Raw genomic sequence first — 19,846 nt, 5'->3', positions numbered from 1 at the left:
TTAAAAATCAATGGTTGGTTTTTAATTATTTTGTAAAATTATATAACCAAATATATACCACAAAATTTGTTCGATGAGTTTCTTTCTTTTTGCCTTTTAGTTTGCTTGCATTACAAACCTTCCTCTTCGTCTTTTTTCTTATTCAGAAATTGCATAATAATGTTTCATTTTTATATAGAAAAAGAAAAAGAAATAATTCCTTTGGAAATGGGCAGAGTCAGAGAGATGGATGGAATATGCTTAGGCCCATTCTTTGTGAGAAGCTCTAATAATTTTGATATTAAATTTAGTTTTGCAATAGAAGATACAACATACATTAGAAATAGGCATGCTAGCATGACCAGCGTAGATTTTATTGAGAAGTAACCAAATACTATATATTATTTTTCATTTTAATTTTTGTGTTATTATGGACATTTCGGTCCACCTTCTTTGGTCCTCCAGTTATTGTAGCAAGGACATTCTTCTTTGTGTCCATATGTTCCCGATGGTACGCACAAACATGTGTTACAACATTTGTTGCAAAAGAACAAACACGGTTTTTTGTGAGATGTCGCTGAACATCGACGTTGACATTCCGCTGGACATTCTGCACAAAAATATAAAAACAATAATAAATAAATGACTAAAGGTATTATTATCCACCGGAATCATTGAGAATATATGAATGAAAGAACAAGTGATGTTATTTACAATTTACCTTCTGGTCGAAGTGAGCCTTCTCCTCCCATCTAAATTTTGTAAGATAACACATATAAATTTGTGATGCAAAAGAATAATAAAATTGTACATATTTTTTTTTGTCAATTAATATATATTAAACTAAAATAGTTTGGAAAATAATATATATATATATATATATATGTGATATTGTTGTTGTTTGTTCTTTTTTTTTTGTGAAACTATTTGCTTTCATAATTTATCATTTCATAAAAAAAAAACATATACCTTATAGATTGTAGGTGCCTCACCTGGACTTTCTAGTTCCTCAGCCTGTACCAAAATAAATTTAAGAACCCAACTTTTAATGAATTCATAATCCATAAAAATGAAAACAAGTATTTGAACTTTAAATAATAAAAAGTATTTGAAATTTTACATTAGAAAATTGAATAGCAAGCAACAAACAAGAAACAATGAAGAGAACGATGAGCTTCGCCATTTTCTAAACTTTTTCTTTTCACTTTTGATTTTTTTTTTGAGTGTATTCTAAAGTGAGTGTTAAATCTATTTATAACCAATAACATTGGTATATTATTGAAGGTATTCAAATAAGCACATTTAATAGATGTTGACTTTTTTTATCATATTCAAAGATATATGTGTGTTCTTTCTAAATAAATTTTGTGAATAGAATTTTATTAATATGGTAGACAATATAGTATTTATTATTCAAAGATGTGTTTCCTCTCCTAAAATAATTTTCTGAAATTGTGTTAATATGTTGAGAAAACAACATTCCCTATATATTTTTTTTTAAGAATAGAAAAAATAAATCTATATTAGTAAAAGAGAAGTATAAATCTACTTTCGGGTCGGGTCATTTTAAAAAATTACCTGAAATTAAATCACATTCGGTTCAAAAATATCTGAACCTTTTTTTTTTTGGACAAACATATGCTTTATTCCATTAAAATAGAAAACAACATACTACAAAGAGATCAAAGTTTAAGGAACAACAGAGTAGGGCAATCCCCAAAGCCAATACACTGAAGAGATAAAGATAGATAAGAGTCATCGAAATTGTAGACTTGAGAGCTATGAACCAACTCCTTGCAAAGGTTTTGGAACCTGTGAGGTCAAAAAATAACGATGCTTCTTCCATGAATGCTTCGATGGATGAGAAGATGGCCACTGTCTTAGATTGAAGAGTAAGCGGTGTTGAAAAAGCTACAGCTGTGACCCGAAGGAGAGCTGTGCTAAGGGTTTGAGAAGGATTAAGAATGCTCTGTTTGAGGATAGATATAGGGTTGATTGCGGTCTTAATCTCAAGGGCGAAACGCTTGAAGATGTTGTGGTAACCTCAACTACATTGAATTGGGATCATAATGCCACTAATCTTCAGGTTTTTAAGAGTGAACTTCAAAAAGTTGATGAGAGGCAGTTTAGCGGGCTTATGTATCAGTCAGATTGATGAAGGGAGTCTGAAGACACATCGGTAACTACAGTTCCATATGGACTGGATCATAATGCCGAGTTCATTCAAAATGCTAACTTTAAAAGCAAGAGCCCTAGATGATTCTAATAACAGGTTTTCTAACGAATTCTTCAACCAAACTAGCATCAATGGTAGTTTAATATCCAAATGCAGTCTTTGAACAAATGGTTCCATAAAGCTACACATAGATTGCCTAGAGTTTGAGAGAATTGAGTTCTGATCGAACCTGGATAAAAGCGGATTACTTTGTGGATCACCTTTTCGCAATGGACTCGAGAAGCTTAAAGGGCCGAGAGTTAGGAAGCCCACCAATGGAAACCCTAGTTTTCCGATTGGGGATGGGTTGGTTTTCACGCGGCGGCTGGACTGAAGCGAGTTCTGATGCAGGGGTTTGAGTATCTCCGATGAGGGAAAGGATGCTGCTTGTGGATTCATAGCGGGGCTTGAGGCTTCAGAAGAGAGCAGAAGGAGCTTAAGGTCTCCGGTTCTAGAAGTCGACACCAAGATGAGATGGTCGTCGTGTGCCGTCGACGGTTCCACCAGGCCAGCAATTGATGGTTGATGCAGCGAGATATTTGGATAATTTCCAAATATCTATTATGATTATTATTTAATATATTTATTATTATTGTTCTAGAATATTCTATGTTTTAGGGTTTATATGCTTTATTATATATAGCCTTCTTAGGCCTCCTATTGTATTCAGTTATTGATGAATTGATTAATCGAAAGATTTAAAGAGGTTTTGATAAACCACTGTGAAGAGTATTCACAAATCCAAGAGCTTGTGTTCAAGCCCTGAGAGGAGGACTCTCAACCCTAGTTATCCGGTATTCCGAGGAATCAAATGATCTCTACTCTATCCCTATTAAATATATGCTCCTGCCATCGCCGATACCTGGTGTGAGATCTCTTTTTGGTGGGTCGAAACCCTAGATTTGGCGTTTGCTGGTTCTTCGGATAGCTTCTTCGGGAAGGGGATGGGTAGTGGATAAGAGCCGTGAAGACTCGACCAACTATTCACCTCCTTCGATTTTTAGGTTATACTAGATACGGACCCACGGTATACCGCGGAGACATGTTTTACTTTCGATTATTTTATTATTCAATAATTTAGTGTTTTTAATGGAATATATATATTGTACATATAAAATATATTGTATCCCTCCTAAATAAGCATTAATTTTGTAAGAAATTACATCACAATGTCATTAGAAACAAGAATAAATAATAGATTCTCATTAAAGGTAAAAACGTCAGTTACCTATATTTTAATCGTATAAACGAGCGGATTACCGGGTCAGATCTTATTTTTAATTTTTTTCCCAGATTCACGGTACCAATAAAAACAATTACTTCTGCCTTACTTTGCAAAAACAAGTCATGGTCAAATAGTCAAATGAACGGGATTTAATTCTGGGGGTCTCAAGTTTGATACACCTGCATGTAGCATCAAATATTTTTATTTTATAGACATATTAATTTTATTTTCTTTCTCAGTTAGTTTTTATTTTATTATATTTAATAGAAAAAGAAAGAAATTTCTTAATTATTTAAGACTACCAAATTTCAAAAATCCTAATATTTCAGGTTACATAAATCCCAAAAATTTACATTAAATCGGAGAAATATTCTGAAATTTGGTAACAAAATTTTAAAAATTCAAAGATATTTTAAAATTTACAGGAGTATTCTTTTTTTTATCCACAATCAAAGCTGATAATAATTTCGTAAAATTTACTTGGATATTTAATTATTTCACTAGAAAGATTTCCTAAACAAAATACTTAAAATATGCAATTAGATTAAATTTGGAAGGTTGCATAAGGTATTTCCGAAAATATTTTGAGAGTTTAAAAAAATTATGATTTATACTAACTATATAAATTAAACATTCAAATGGAGAGTAAATGTCTTTTTTTCTAAATTTCTTAGCCAAAATTTACTATTAACATTATTATATAGGTAATTATTTAAAAGAGAATGGTTATAGGACCTAAAATTTCTAAAGGAATGAATTGGAATGGGACGGGATGCGATGAGACTGGACAAAATTACTTTAATTTTTTTAACAAACACAGGCTGTGCTTGATTAGTATGGATAGATTGCAAAAAATTGTATATTTTCCAGGTGTTAAAGGTGATAATCATGTTTATTTTCGGTATGAGTTGTGGTATGCTACATATACACCAAAATATTGACAACATCCTAAAAGAGTGGCCAACTAATTTTTGTGGAAAATACTAATATTATATAATTAAAATTTTACAACCTAAAATAGTTTATTATTTGATTGAATATATATTTTACCAGTGGTTTTGAAGTAATTCAATTTACTAATTAAGTACACATACTTTAAAAACAATAATTAAATTTTGAGAAAAAGTCCAGTCTATTTATGATATTAAGACAAGAAATAGTATATGTAAACTAAAACGGGTAATTTGAATGGGACATTCACAAAAATACCCTCTTTTCCATGTCCTTTTTAAAAAATACCCCTTCATGTTGACCATTTTTAAAACTACTTTTTTTTTATGTACAAAAGACCAAATTACTCTTTCTTTGATTGACAACAAGAATGTACAGTCATCAAAATAAAAAAAAATTCCTGCCAAAACTGAAAAATTTTCTCGCCAAAAAATATTTTTTTCCTGCCAAAATCGAAAAAAATTCCGTCAAATTTTTTTTCCCCGCCAAAAGACAAAAATTATTTTGCCAAAATCGAAAAATTTTCTCGCATTAAAAACCTTGTAAAAGCGTTTACAAAGTGTTTAAAAACTTTTTAAAAACATTTTGAAAACCTTTTGAAAAGGTTATAAAAACCTTGTAAAAGCGTTTACAAAGTGTTTAAAAAACATTTTAAAAACCTTTTAAAACTCTTTCAAAACCTTTTAAAACTCTTTTAAAAACCTTTTAAAACCTTTTAAAGCTCTTTTAAAAATCTTGTAAAAGCGTTTACAAGGTGTTTATAAGGTTTCTTCCTTATAAAACATTTTAAAAACCTTGTAGATTTTTTTTTGGCGGGAAATATTTTTTGTCGAAATTTTTTTATCAAATTTATTCCTTTTCTACATGTAGAAGAAGAAACGTTCTATTTAGAGAACAATCAACATCAAGTTACTTTACCCTTTTTTCCTTTTCATAATAGATTAGTTAACCTTTTTTTTGGCGGGAAATTTTTTTCGAAAATTTTTTGGCGGGAAAATATGTCCGAAATTTTTTTGGCGGGAAAATTTTGTTTTTCTTTTTATTGAATAAAATATTTTTCATCTAAGGGTAAAATGATCATTAAAAATTAAAAGAGGGCAAAAATAAAAAATGGCCAAAAAGGGGGCATTTTTGAAAAGGGGTATATCAAAAGGGTATTTTTAACAAATTCTCTTAATAATGAAAAACAATGTAACAACATTTTTTTTTTTCTAAAAGGGACATAAATTTTAAAGAAAAGTAAGAAATCAATAAATATAGGTAGATAAATTAAAATGTCAAGCTTTCACTAATTGATTTTGCGACAGGTAATTAACCACTTTGAAACAAGCACTTTGAAAATTGTGGTATTTTTGAAAACAATTATATAGTTTTTAAAAATTATATTTTTGGATAATTTTAACTAATTAAAAAATATAATCAATAGGGAACTCTGGTATCCCGTCTAAATTTCTTATCCAATCTCTTTTAATAAGCATTGTTTAACAAATAATTATTTGAAAGAGAACGAACATAAGACAAAAAAAAATATTATGGATACATGACGATAGACGAGATAAGACAGGATAAGACGAGACGAGATTGAAACGGGATAAGATGGGACAAGAGAGGATGAGTTGGGACGTAAGGGCATGTGACGGTATGGAATGTATTTCTTGTTCCAAAGTAAATACGTTTATGTTTAAATTTTCTTAATTTACTTAAAAAATACCATACACATGCTATAGCATCCGGGTTAATATAATTCTTAATCATTTTATGAATTTAAAATTTATATAAAAATATTTTGTTCGATGCTGTAGCACGGGGTACTACCTAGTAGTACTAATATATAATGTAAATATATACTAAACTAATAGCAGTAATTTTGGAGTGGGTTAGTACTATGATATTTTGTTTGTATCAATCAGAAGCCTCCTATACATCACACAAGTTTCAAGAAACGCCATGTATTTACGCAGAACGTTGATTTTCCTCCTATGTTACAAAAAAACAAGAAAAAGCCTTATCCTGTTCCTTTTAAGCAAATTCAAGAAGAAGTTAGGAAAGATAAGAAACTTGCTCAGATGGGTATAGAGAAACAGTTAGATCCTCCCAAAAATGGATTGCTAGTTCCCAATCTTGTTCCTGTGGCTTCTCAAGTGATTGATAATTGGAAGTTGTTGATCAAGGGTTTAGCACAGCTGCTACATGGCGGTTCATGTGGCTAATTCTGGTCACAGTATTAAGGATTGCAATGGTGCTACAAGTTCACAGCGGCGTGGTTCTCATTCATGGGTCAAGGGTACCATGAATGATGTTCTCATTCCTGTTGAGTCGTACCATATGTATGATCCTTTTGGGAGACCGGAGATGCATTAAGCATGAAACTCGGTTTGACTATGAAAGAATCCCAACACTTGTTGAGTTATGTATTCAGGCTGGAGTATCCTGAAAACACAAGAGCTATTGATATGTATGGAAAGTGAGACACAAAACTGACTCACAAACTAAGAAAGAGGTTCTTCAAAATAAAACTTCTTTATTAGACAATCTGTTTAGTAAACTTACAAGTTTCACTCAATCAATTATCTAATCTCTCATGTTCATGGATATATACACAATCCAAGAACCTCTCAAGACAAACCCCGTAGTCCCCTTAAGCGTTATGCTTTCTTACAAGAAACCACATAACCTTAATGTCTAAGATATCTATTACTATTTTGTGCTAACCTCTACAAAGGCTTAGCCCCCTATTGATAGACAGGTTTTCACCCAGGGTATCAATCCCCTAAAATAAACAAAAGAAAAGAATATAAACACGAAACCACACGACCTAAGTACTCGATGCAAGCAATCGAGTACAGGATCGAGTGGTGTGATCGAGTATGCAAGTGAGATATGAACAGCTCGAGGTATTACTCAATGCAGGTTATCATGTACCTGATCGGGTAGGTAGTCGAGTAAGTGAAGAAAATGCAAATAATGGAAATACGAAAGTTCCTAAGGATGGGGGTAATCGAATCCTAAGTATCCTAGACCAGTACGGATGCCTTACATGCCTTAAGCAATTATTTCCTAGACAATGAACCTCTAAAACCTTGTCACCACACTTTCGCACTAGCAACAATCAACCTTGAACACATTACCACACTGTCGCACTAGCAATATGAACAAGCAGGCATTAAGAACGATTCATTATTGTCAGTAGACTTAAACTCATCTAATTTCTTACTCAGAGTTAAGTAAACCTCTAGCATTGGCTAAATCAAGCATTTTATCTACTCCTTTCGGCCTGTAGCATTTGTAAACGCCCTAGATCTAATCTCAACCTTTCGGTCTGTTGACAGCATTAAGAACACCAACCAAGAAGGAAATCTATCAATCATTTACAATCAACTCAAGCATCCTAACCGAACAAGAACACAAAATCATCTATCCCATCCCTAGAAACTTTACTACACTACTCGGACATAGAAACGAATAACAAAGCAATCAAAATGAATGAAAATGACATTGTATTAAAAGATAGAGTGGAGTAGAAAGAGTACAAGATAGAAATCTAAGAAAACTACAAAATAAAAATGCAAAACGAAAAGAAAATGTTTGAGTCGCTCAGTTCTCTCACAGAAGCTCTCGCTCTCTGGTTTGAGGGTCTGCGGCGTGCTCGTTTGCAAGCTAGGGAAAGAGGGGGTTTATATATGGAAACCGTTTGACCTAGTTTCCCAGACCTGCCCGATGGTCTACTCGATGGGGTACACGAGGGTGAAGTCGGGTTACTCCTCGGGTGGATCTTCGGGTTGCTCTTCACGCTCTTGGATCCTCTTCGATCGTGTTGGGGTTTGGACTTGTTCTTGTAGCTCGATGGCTCCTTCGGGTACATGCTCGAGTTGTCCTTGTTTTTCTCCATTTTTGGCTCTTTAGCACCTGTTTTCATCCAAAATATGCAAATGCAGAAATGCAACACCCTAAATGGTCTAAAAGTGAATTCCTACAGTTAATGGCCTAAAAATACTAAGTTAGAGGTATGAACAATGCAAAATATGGACAAAAAAGGATGCTAAAAACATATAAAATGGAGAGTTATCACCTATTTATACACAATAGGTCGTGGCCATACAAGCTTAAATTCATATTCTAATTCTAATAGGAATTGCCAAATCTCTTTGCAAATTTCCTTATCTTTTATGGAATAGGAAAGTCTTCATGCTTCTAGACTCTTCTCCAAGCTTCTAGTCTTCATAACCTTCATGGTTTGAATATTAATCGCCTTAGCTGATTTCCTTATTTCAGCTCCACGTTATCTGCTTCGTTTAACTACTTCTTGTAGTACTCTGAACTAGTGCAGCGACTGCATCAACATCTTCATCTTCATCTTCATCTTTGCCTTTCATAAATGTCTTTTTCTTTTTTCTTTTCATCTTGTTGTAAAACTCAGTTAAGAATACATCAACAATCTCTACCTTTCTTATTGAGTTTTACAATCCAAGCTTCACACAACATAAGCTTCAACTACTACTTTGATGATCTCCAAACTCTCCCTTAATCTCCAAGTAAATATCTCTGCAGCATCTAAAACTCAATCTTCATAACACCAACATATCCTTGTCGCAGAAGGACACAACCGATCCGAATGATGGGGAAGAGAGTGATCGAACGTGGTGGATATGATAGAGAGCCTGATAAGCCTCAAATATCATCTCCACTAGCCGAGCTTGACACGCTTGGTGCTTGTGAAAGGTATCCACCTCCCATACCGGAGGATATACCTAGGATAGCGCAGGAAACAATGGACGCTTACGAAAAAGTTAGATTGGGGTGACGAAATTGATGAGGAAATACACAGTCAAAGCATGCGGATATTGTTCTGAAGTGCATGTAGAAGATACAACATATTAGAAATAGGCATGACCAACGTAGATTTTATTAAGAAGAAACTAAATACTAAATATTATTTTTAGTTTTTAATTTTATGTTATTATGGACATTTAGGTTCACCTTCTTTGGTCTCCCAGTTATCGTCGCAAGGGCATTCTTTTTTGTGTCCATATGTTCCCGATGGTACGCACAAACATGTGTTACAACATTTGTTGCAGTAAAACAAACACGGTTTCTTATGAGATGTCTCTGAACATCGACGTTGACATTCAGCTGGACATTCTGCACAAAAATATAAAAATAATAATAAATAAATGACTAAAGGTATTATTATCCACCGCATTCATTGAGAATATATAAAAGAACAAGTGATGTTATTTACAATTTACCTTCTGGTCGAAGTGAGCCTTCTCCTCCCATCTGAATTTTGTAAGATAACACATATAAATTTGTGATGCAAAATAATAATAAAATTATGCATGTTTTTTCGTCAATTAATATATATTAAAATAAAATAGTTTGGAAAATGTATATATAAATATATATATATATATGTGTGATATTGTTGTTTGTTTGTTCTTCTTTATTTTTTGTGAAAATATTTGCTTTCATAATTTATCATTTCATAAATAAAAAAACATATACCTTCTTATAGATTGCAGGTGCTTCGCCTGGACTTTGTAGTTCCTCAGCCTGTACCAAAATAAATATAAGAACCCAACTTTTAATGAATTCATAATCCATAAGAATGAAAACAACAAGTATTTGAACTTTAAATAATAAAAAGTATTTTAAATTTTACATTAGAAAATTGAATAGCAAGCAACAAACAAGATACAATGAAGACAACGATGGGCTTCGCCATTTTCTAAATTTTTTCATTTCACTTTTGATTTTTTTTTTGGGGTGTATTCTAAGTGAGTGTTAAATCTATTTATAACCAATAACATTGGCATATTACTGAAGATATTCAAATAAACACATTTAATAAATGTTGACGTTTATCATATTCAAAGATATATGTGTGTTCTTTCTAAATTAATTTTATGAAATCCCCTTTATAATAAAACGGAAGTACACAACATTATTTTGTAGACTATATAATTTTAATAAGTTGGTTACAAATATGTTATACATTAATTGATAGATTAATTGGTTACAAATAGGTTATACAAAAAATCTTAGACAGAATATTCTAAAGAATCATATCATCTAACTTACCATATTAATTCCTTATTAAATTATTCATCAAATAAAATCTTTTGATATCTAACTTAACATATTAATTTGTTAATTATCATTATACTTCACCTCTCATTTTTATATATGATTCTATTTTGTGAAACAAATAAATTATCATATTATTTATTATAATTATTTCCGGATATAACATAAGCTGAATTTCTTAAAAAAAATATAAATTGTTTAATCTATAAAATATTCAAATTTTAGTAATATTATTCTTTAGAAATAATATCTATTAAATTAAAAAATTTACTGAGTAACGGGTTAAAATTTGACTATTTAAATTCAATTTTATATTTTTGTTGAATTTTATAATTTTATATATTATAATAAGCTTTAAATAATTTATTTTGAAATATTTTTCATATATTGAAACTTGATATAAAAGTTAGAAACTATAAACACTCTAAATTGATTTGTTATAGCAATGTCAATAATATCACTATAATATGAAAGAATTTCAAGAAACCAAGTATATTAAAACAAAAAGTATAACAATATATTAAATTATTCATAATATAATAACTCGTTTTTTAAAAAGCACATTTACAAAATTATGTCTTATAATGACATTCAAGTCATGATGTAGAATATACATTGTTGAAATAATTTCACATATATCACCTAATACAACATATTAAAATTTTATTTTAAAATACAAAATATACAAAATTTTGTATAAAACAAAATTTAACCAGTGTTATAGCACGAATACTTATTTAGAATCATTAAGAATATAAAACTTACAAAATATGTGTCTTTTTTGAAGCTATCATATTTAATATATGATTTTATTGCATAATATTTTATCCAAAAAACATTTAAAACAATCACATAAATTTTATTTTATATAAAAATTACAATATAAATAAAATATATTTCAACCCGTGCTCTAGCACGGGTCTTAATCTAGTAATTTTATTAATATGGTAGACAATATAGTATTTATTATTCAAAGATGTGTTTTCTCTCCTACAATAATTTCTTAAAATTGTGTTAATAAGTTGACCAAACAACATTCCCTATATATATATATATATAAAATATCTGAAATCAAATAAATCGGATTTGGTTCAAAATTATCTGAAACTATGGATTTTTACGTTATATATTATTCAATTAAATCGAAAATATTAAATATAAAATTAAATGCAAACTTAAATATTTTCCTTAAAAAACTATTGTGGTTCATCGAATATTTATGGTGCCTCTAATTTAGAAAAATAACAAAATTAATGTTATTAGTAAATCAAATGACGCTTTAATTTTGAAAAACTATTATAGAATAATATCCGATTGCAAATTGTTCCTAAAATTTAGTCATATATCGGAAATCTCATTAATTTCTATTCTACACTAACAAAATCCAAAAATATCATTTAGTTATAAAGATATCATATCTTTGCCAAATATCCTATCACAAGTTTTCACTTAGTGGGGTGTATTCAACTTGATATTTTAAGTGATTTGTGTGAAACTTACAAATCTTATGTTATTCAATCATGTATTTTAAAAAGTCTATTAAAATCCACTGTTATTGAACTGATGATTTAAAAATTTACTTTAAAATCCACTGTTATTCAAAATAGTTTGTGGATTTGGATTTTAATGATTTTTGAGATTCTAGAGGATTTAGGTGGGATTTGTTTAGTTAAAAATAGAGAAATCCAAATCTCATGGTTTTATGTGGGATTTGAAAGAATTTTACAATAAATCATATCAACTTCCCTAAAATCTTTCAGAATTCCAAATTTTCTAAATCACATCAAATTTTCCAAAATCATGGTTTCAATTCTACTATATTAATTGAGAAGTACAAATATGAAACTAACCTTAAATGTGTTAAAAATTACATTCAATTGCCATTAGAAAACTTAATTAAGATTAATAAATTAATTAAATAAATATAAGTAATTAAAAAACGAAAATTGGGGATACATTAAATAAAAGGAATTGTAGAAAAGTAACAAAAAATCTATTATAATAAAAACTAATCCGTATTAGAAAAAAAAAATTTACAACTAAGATTTTAAAAATCTTATCAAATAAAATCTACAACTACAAATTTTATCCTACTATATTAGTTGTGAACTGCAAATATGAAACTAATCTTAAAATGTGTAAAAATTACATTCAATTGCTATTAAAAACTTTAAGATTAATTAATTAATTAAATAAATAAAATTAATTAAAAATGAAAATCGGGGACACATCAAATAAAATAAATTGTAGAAAAATAAAACAAAATCTATTAGAATCAAAACTAATTCATACTTAAAAAAATTAACAGGTAAGATTTTAAAAACTAAATCGAATAAAATATACAGCTATAAATTTTATCAAAAAAAATTTTCACCACAGGTTAAAATTATTACAAACAAGAAAATGAAGCCACAGAAAAATACAATGAATGTTGTTTTTAAAGAGACATTTTAAAACTTTTACTAGCTATATTTAGTTGCTCTTTTTTACATGTTAGTAAGGATTGTGTTTAGTTGACAAAGGTTTAAACAATTTTATTTATTATATACAAATGTTTTATTGACAGGTTTTCAATAAACATTTTTAAATACAAAAATTATAATATAATCAAACCAAATTTTTAATCACAAACTATTATAAATAACATTATAATAAAATAAATTATTACAATTTTTATTAAAAAAATGTTCAGCCCGCGATTCTCTGCGGGTTAATACCTAGTTCTAATTGATTTCGTTAACAGAAATATCATTAATCACTATCCAAAACTAACAAAACCCAACAATATTTCCTTATATGATTCAATATTAATACAAATCAGTTACAAATAATATATTCATGTTATTATCGACATTTCGGTCCACCTTCTTGTAGTGAGTGTTAATTCTATTTATAACCAATAACATTAGCATATCGTTAAAAGGTATTCAAATACTAATGAAACGCATTTAATATATGTTGACATTTTATCATATTCAAAGATATATGTGTTTTCTTTCTAAATTAATTTTATGAAATAGTTTTATTAATATGGTAGACAATATAGTATTTATTATTCAAAGATGTGTTTCCTTTTCTAAACTAATTTCCTAAAATTGTGGTAATATGTTGACAAAACAACATTACCTATATATATATATATATATATAGTTCATTTTTTTAAACGAATTGAATAGAAAAAGTATCTAATATATAAAAAAGCATCTCATTAGCTACTGCCACTACGAATAAGTACGTCGTATAATAAAGTCCTTAACTCTAAGAATATTTTACTAACTCTACTACGATGTCACTAACTCTACCACCACTAACATTAACTATGCCGCCTAACTATACTAGTAAATAAAATCTATCATGAAAAACAACTCTACTAAATTACTCTACGAAAATGCGTAAATCTATTATCTTTAATACACTAACATCACAGACTAACATGTAGTTAGTCTAAGAGTTATCATTCATGTGGTGATACCGGCGGACCTACGTAGAAGTTAGGAGGATCAATTAACCGAGGTAAGATATTGAAATAAGGGTTTTTGCATGTAAAATATTGAAAATGTTGAAGTTTCAGCGGCAAATGTAGAAACTAGGTTTCTCACAATGAATTTGTTTGTTGGGGGAAACAAATTCAACAAAGAACTCTCTTTTAAAATTGGATCAAAGCTAAGAAATAAAAAGGAATTGAAATCTCTTGGAAAACAAGCTAGGGTTTTGCTTAATAACAAGGAGGAACTAGGGTTTTTGTATTAATTGATTGATGATTTACAAAGAGGAGGATACCCCTCTATTTATATTCTGTCTTAGATTACAAAATATGTCTACTTTCCTAATAGCTCGATATGAAATTAGGAAAGTTTCTTCTTCTAAGTCTGGTCGGCTTTGGGGCGATCTGGAAGTCGGCTACAAAATTCAGTTCTAGGTTAAATTTGGGGCGCACCCTTGTGTTTTGACATATTTGCTCTTAAAATATTTTATATTAGGCCTAAAACCTAACAATGGTGATAGACTTATCTATGTTATAATAGATTAATTATTGGATGATATAGTTGTGCATAGTTATGTGTGTTGCTTTATCATCCATAATCCATCGTCAATTTTTACGAAGTATATATTGAGAAATAATGTGCACCTCGAGGTTTTTGAGAGGATTTCCCGATGGACTAGAGGGAGGTAGAGTTTCATCTCAGGTTCTATGTAAAGATTTAATAGCAAGGAAACCAAAGCAATTGATGCTTGCCAATCAAAGTTAATCTCCATGTGCAAGACTCCTTAGAATTTAATTTGGCTCATAATCATCGAAATCTTTTTAAATCCAAAAATTAATATGTGTTGATTTATTAATGTGTTTCTCAAGTTAGATGTGTAAATTGTGACATTTTAATTTGTATTCGAGTGGGTATATATATGGGTAGATGGAGATCACTATAATTGCAACTTTTTTGTATGGCCTAAGGATGGGATAAGAGAGTTAGCTCATACTTATCTTCATGATCTAAAAAAAAAACCATGTTGTTTCCATATGCCTGGTTTGTATGTATATGTTCTAATGGAGTTTGAGGCAGTTGACTTGTCGGTTTATAAATGTGATCAAGAAAATTAGATATATGCACAATAATGCTAATGGTGGTATGAAGCTACTCAAAGAGTCGATGAAGAAGAGCAAAAGGATAATTTCATAAATTTAAAACAAAACAATATAGCAATGGAGGTGGTTTTGTATTTCTCCAACCATACAATTGATACAAATAGAGGTATACAAAAAGACTATATAAATCACTGGAGATAACTGATTTTAGGCTCTGAGGCTCCTTCTTCGATAACTTATACTCACCTACACATGATATTAAGGTACAAGAATCATTGGATCGATCTCAAGCTGTAATTCAGATTCCTTGAATGTGTAGTTTATGTCATGTTTCTATTTACCTTCCCGTATGAGCTTGTCATGCTTTGATATCGCCCATGCTGCTTCAACAAACTATTCTCCAGGGACAGCGTTGCGTGTGCGGTGTGTCTGAAGAAGTGAAGCCACTCTCACTGATGTTAGTTGCTTCCAGATTCAATATGCTAGGTATCTGCAATTATGTTTTACGGCTGTGCATCTAAACTATGTCGTAATACCAACAACTCAGATCAACCACCACAAAGAGATTGCTCCACAACTAATAAGTGGAGACCATACCCAATTAGTTTTAAGAAAGCACAGAAACTAATGGAATATATACTGCAACATGGCTACCGTCCTCTCCTCTCAAGTTTATCAATGTACTGGAGCTTATATACAAACTCTTGGACACTATTCCGGGTTCCTGGTAGAGCAAAGGTAAAGCATTTTACAAATATAATTTTTTAAAGTGCTGGGACCAATTAATAAGTGCCGTAGGATTTTTTTTTTTTCCATCCAATAATTTATTAATGACCAGAAATCAGATCAGTGTTTACGAATTGTTGTAAGAAGACAGGACAAGAATGAAAAATTTCCCATGGAACAGGGGAGGAGACTATATTTTTAGCTAAAAAGTCAGCACATGAGTTTTGCTCCCTGTACTAGAAAGTGAAGCTAATTGATGTAAATAAAGGCTTCCATTGCTGAATTGACTCTAGATAGCGTTGTAGTCTGTTGTTGTGTCCATCCTTATTGAGTAGTCGGGATATGTTCTGGTTATCCCCTTCAAAGATCACCGATCTATACCCTAATCCCCAACTGCATTGTATAGCCCAAATGAGCGCTGAGCATTCTGATTCCTCTGGTGTAGGTCGGCCTTGAAATTTCCCCATGCCGCAATGTAGTACCTGTCCAGTAGCATCCCTAATGATCCATCCTAACCCTGACACCCTGTCGCCCTCATAATGTGATGCATCATAGTTACATTTGATCCAACCAGATGGTGGTTTTTTCCAACTATGTTATCTTCTGTTAGGGCCGTGGTGTGCTTGTTCGATATTCGATATTCCCATGCCTTGTATTGGCTAACCAATCTGTTGTATCCGCTGTAGCTTGGGAAATAAGTTTGGTAAGAGAGGTAAGTTTCTTGTTGAAAACAAGATCATTTCTGCTTTTCCATAGTCTCCATAAGATCCAGAACGGTTGGAACCGGAAATTAGTGTCCACTGATGTATCCTTGATTAGGCCAGTGAGAGTCAGTAACTTTTCTTCTACTGTTCTTCCAGGGTCACAGAGCAGGGCTATCGGAATACCCGCCTTTCTCCAAACCATAGTAGCATACGGGCAGGAAAACAACACATGATCTGTAGTTTCCAGCGTCAAAACGCATCTAGCACAGTATGGGTTGACCTTGATATTCCGACGGATTAAGTTCTCTCCCACTCCTATTGCTCGCGATGCCACTCTCCAAACAAAGTGTTTTAATTTTGGCGAGATTGGTAGTTTCCAGATACTGGTCGCAAGCTGAGGGAAACCTGCAAGGGGTGGTCGGGGTCTAATATCTCCTGTGCTCACCTCTTTGGACGTCCAGTAGCCAGACTTTACTGTATATCTACCATCCTTGGTATAACTCCATAAATAACTGTCCGGACTTGTTTTTGGCGGGAGATATATTTAATGAATCAAATGATGATCCTCCGATAATATGGTTGAACAAAGTTTATCTTCATTCCATTGGAGTGTTGTTGGATCAATGATGTCTGAAACTTTATTCATTGCATCATCTTGCTATAATCCTTATTTATTTTGGTTTCCCGAAATCAGATTTGATTTTTACAAACTTTTAATTGGATTCAAACCTTCATGAATTTATTTGTTGAGATATCCATGAAAACATGTGGATCATTAATTGTATTCACTTTTAGTAAGATTTGATCCAAAAAAACAAGTTTTGAGGACTTGTGATCATTAACAAGTATTTCGAGTGTGTTGCAAGGAACATTTTAAACTTGACAAGGATAAGCCAAATATTCATATTGCTCGTGGGGAATTTAATGATTATATAACACGAATATATCAACGCCATGTTCTGAAAGAAGAAACAAGTCAAACTAGAGTCTTCAAATAAGCCCTAAGTACGAGACTTCTAACAATTGTTATTTTTGTTTTCCTTTTTTTTTTTTCTTGTGATTTTTTGTTTTAAGTTTTATTACTATGGAATCACGTAACGCAGAAAATGAAAAATTTTAGAGTTCCACCGCACAACAGTATCGATCAGCATTGCACTTCAACCGATCGGTATAGAGCTGTTACAATACCGGTAAAAATTAAATTAATCTTTGGGATTTTTATTGCATTTCATATGATTTTATAAGGTTTCACTCTCTTCTTATTGGTCCATTTATCATTTAATTTCTAAAAAATTATATTTATTTTTAATTAAATAAAAAATTAATAATGTACATTAATCTATACTTGAAATCCACACTTTACAACTAAATTGTAACTGAAATTACATAATTATAAATTGACTTTTTCCATTCATTTTCACTCAAACAAACTATAAATTATAATTGTAACTCCACTAATTATATTATTTTAGAAATGTAACTTACATCCTTGAAATCCTATAAATAACCATTCTCACATCATCATCCACCATATCACAAATTCTAAATATTTTCTTTGTTTTGTTTATGTTATTGCATGAATTCAAAACTCACGGTAAGAGTGTGATTATATATTTTGCTGGATCTATCTTATATTTTGTTCAATTTTATTTCTTTTTTTTTTAATGTATTTCTTCCTTCCTTCTTTCTTTTCTTATTATTTCAATTTTCAATTACATATGTATAATAAAAATTTGGTGGCTGTAAAAAACCAATTATCAATGCAGATTCAACAACACTAATTTCAACCAAAGCCCAATGACGGAATCAAACTAAAGAAATCATCTTCATACATGTATATATATTTTATTTTTAAAAGTATGCAATGTTTTAACAAAATTAACTATCATAATAGAATTATTAAATCAAAATTTTTAACTCTCTCTTTCCTCCAATTTTTTTTTGAGAATTTGTATACTCATCATTATAGTTAGTTCTTGTGATCCAAAATATAATTATATAATGATCATTATAATGTTTCTTCAATTCAAAATTTTGTAATTTAATGATTTTCTAGATAAAATATAATTTGATATTACATTTCCAAAATTTTACTACAAAGAGGAAATCATTAGAATTTAACCTAGCAATATAGCTTAAATTAAGGTGAAAATAAAAGAGATTAAAAATTAAATTAATATTTGGGATTTAATTGCATTTCATATGATTTTATAGGAAATATATTTAATTGATACTTCAACAATAATTTGGCGGTTTAATTATTAAATGTTTTAGGTAAATTTTGAATATCATAGTAAAATTTTATTTTTATCATTAACAATATTTTTTACATAACTGTATATTTTTATGATTTGAATAAATAAAGTGTATTATTAACATTTAGGAAACTTGTTTGTTTTTTTTTTTTTTTTTTTTTTTTTTGTCAAACACTTGATTTCATTCATTTCTAAACGAAATACAAGGAAAAGGATTCAAGAATCCAAAATTTAAACCATACAACAAAAGAGGCATTCCCCAATGCCAAACAAAGTAAGATAAAATAGATCAACAAAGAGTCCAAGAGAGCTTTAGAGCAAAAGCTAGATAGCAGGTTGCCCCATGTGAGATCAAGGTTTGTTGAGAGGTCTTCCATGAGTAGCTCAAATGTAGACAAACTTGTCATAGTCAAATCTAGACTTAATGACGTTGAAAAGGTGTTCTTAGCGAACGGTTGGAAGACTATGGTTTTGTAGTCAGGACAATGTTGCTTTACCAAACAAAGCATAAGGATTGGATCATATCGATGATTCGCACTAAACATTAGATGGTCTTGGATCCGAGTGGTAGGAGTGGGACGAAAAGGATGCTTTAAATCATCAGGTGACCAGCTTAAGTGATACTCGTCAATGAGCATAAAATCAGAGCCAAGTTTATCACTAGTGCTAGAACAGATCGAGATACATGAACTAGGGAACTATATTGAATTTTCCTCAAACCACAAGCCCCTAAAAACATCTAAAGCCAGGTTCTGTATAGGATGTATGAGTAGCCAAAGCAGAGCTGGTGTTACCTTTCGCCGATGGAGTCTTCGACCATCAGTTATCAGGAAACATATCAGTTCAAGACAATGGCGATTCATATGCGGTGAGGAGTTGGGCTGAGAGATGCTATTGATGTCCGTTTAAGAAGATTTGATGACCTCAGGGCTTTTTTGGCTTAATGGGCCTAAGCTGAAAACTAGGTCCACTAGGGATAACCCTAGTTTCAGCAGGAAGCGCCACACAGGATATCGAGGAAGGTCGCCGTCCGAGAGCTGCAGCGAGGTCTGCGGTGCAGGAGACTTCTCCGGTGAGTGAGAGAGCAGCGGCATCGTGTGGTATCCGTGGTAAAAGTCGCCA

At 30.9% G+C, this 19,846-nt stretch overlaps 2 protein-coding genes and 2 pseudogenes across 2 annotated transcripts; 1 reads left to right on the top strand and 3 right to left on the bottom strand.

Moving 5' to 3' along the window:
• Positions 1-252: 252 nt before the first annotated feature.
• LOC104786553 (gibberellin-regulated protein 12-like) lies at positions 253-1,216 on the bottom strand. Its single transcript, XM_010511983.2, has 4 exons — positions 1,100-1,216; positions 949-993; positions 701-731; positions 253-589 (listed from the first exon to the last, which is right to left on the bottom strand). The coding sequence occupies exons 1-4, from the start codon at positions 1,160-1,162 to the stop codon at positions 408-410; spliced, it is 321 nt and encodes a 106-aa protein (XP_010510285.1). The 5' UTR covers positions 1,163-1,216; the 3' UTR covers positions 253-407.
• Positions 1,217-6,268: 5,052 nt separating this feature from the next.
• LOC104789151 (APO protein 1, chloroplastic pseudogene) lies at positions 6,269-9,248 on the top strand (annotated as a pseudogene).
• A 79-nt stretch (positions 9,249-9,327) lies between these two features.
• On the bottom strand, positions 9,328-10,094 carry LOC109133006 (gibberellin-regulated protein 12-like). The gene is made up of 4 exons (XM_019245535.2): positions 10,030-10,094; positions 9,873-9,920; positions 9,617-9,647; positions 9,328-9,509 (listed from the first exon to the last, which is right to left on the bottom strand). Exons 1-4 carry the CDS (start codon positions 10,090-10,092, stop codon positions 9,328-9,330), a joined length of 324 nt encoding a protein of 107 aa, XP_019101080.1. The 5' UTR covers positions 10,093-10,094.
• Positions 10,095-15,866: 5,772 nt separating this feature from the next.
• LOC109132837 (uncharacterized) lies at positions 15,867-16,671 on the bottom strand (annotated as a pseudogene).
• Between the last annotated feature and the right edge of the window lie 3,175 nt (positions 16,672-19,846).

The sequence above is a fragment of the Camelina sativa genome, chromosome 5, assembly GCF_030686135.1.
Source record: "Camelina sativa cultivar CO46 ecotype springtype chromosome 5, ASM3068613v1".
NCBI classification, from domain to species: Eukaryota; Viridiplantae; Streptophyta; class Magnoliopsida; order Brassicales; family Brassicaceae; genus Camelina; species Camelina sativa.
Note: the sequence above shows the minus strand (reverse complement) of the source record. Positions and strands in the feature narration are given on the sequence as shown.

What these genes read in the sequence shown, in the direction of transcription:
- LOC104786553 (XM_010511983.2), bottom strand. Translation starts at nt 1,162, where the DNA reads ATGGCGAAGCTCATCGTTCTCTTCATTGTTTCTTGTTTGTTGCTTGCT. An exon ending in TTGCTATTCAATTTTCTAAT is followed by an intron (nt 994 to 1,099) that starts GTAAAATTTCAA and finishes ATTTTGGTACAG; the next exon opens with GCTGAGGAACTAGAAAGTCC. An exon ending in AGGCTCACTTCGACCAGAAG is followed by an intron (nt 590 to 700) that starts GTAAATTGTAAA and finishes ATTTTTGTGCAG; the next exon opens with AATGTCCAGCGGAATGTCAA.
- LOC109133006 (XM_019245535.2), bottom strand. Translation starts at nt 10,092, where the DNA reads ATGGCGAAGCCCATCGTTGTCTTCATTGTATCTTGTTTGTTGCTTGCT. An exon ending in TTGCTATTCAATTTTCTAAT is followed by an intron (nt 9,921 to 10,029) that starts GTAAAATTTAAA and finishes ATTTTGGTACAG; the next exon opens with GCTGAGGAACTACAAAGTCC. An exon ending in AGGCTCACTTCGACCAGAAG is followed by an intron (nt 9,510 to 9,616) that starts GTAAATTGTAAA and finishes ATTTTTGTGCAG; the next exon opens with AATGTCCAGCTGAATGTCAA.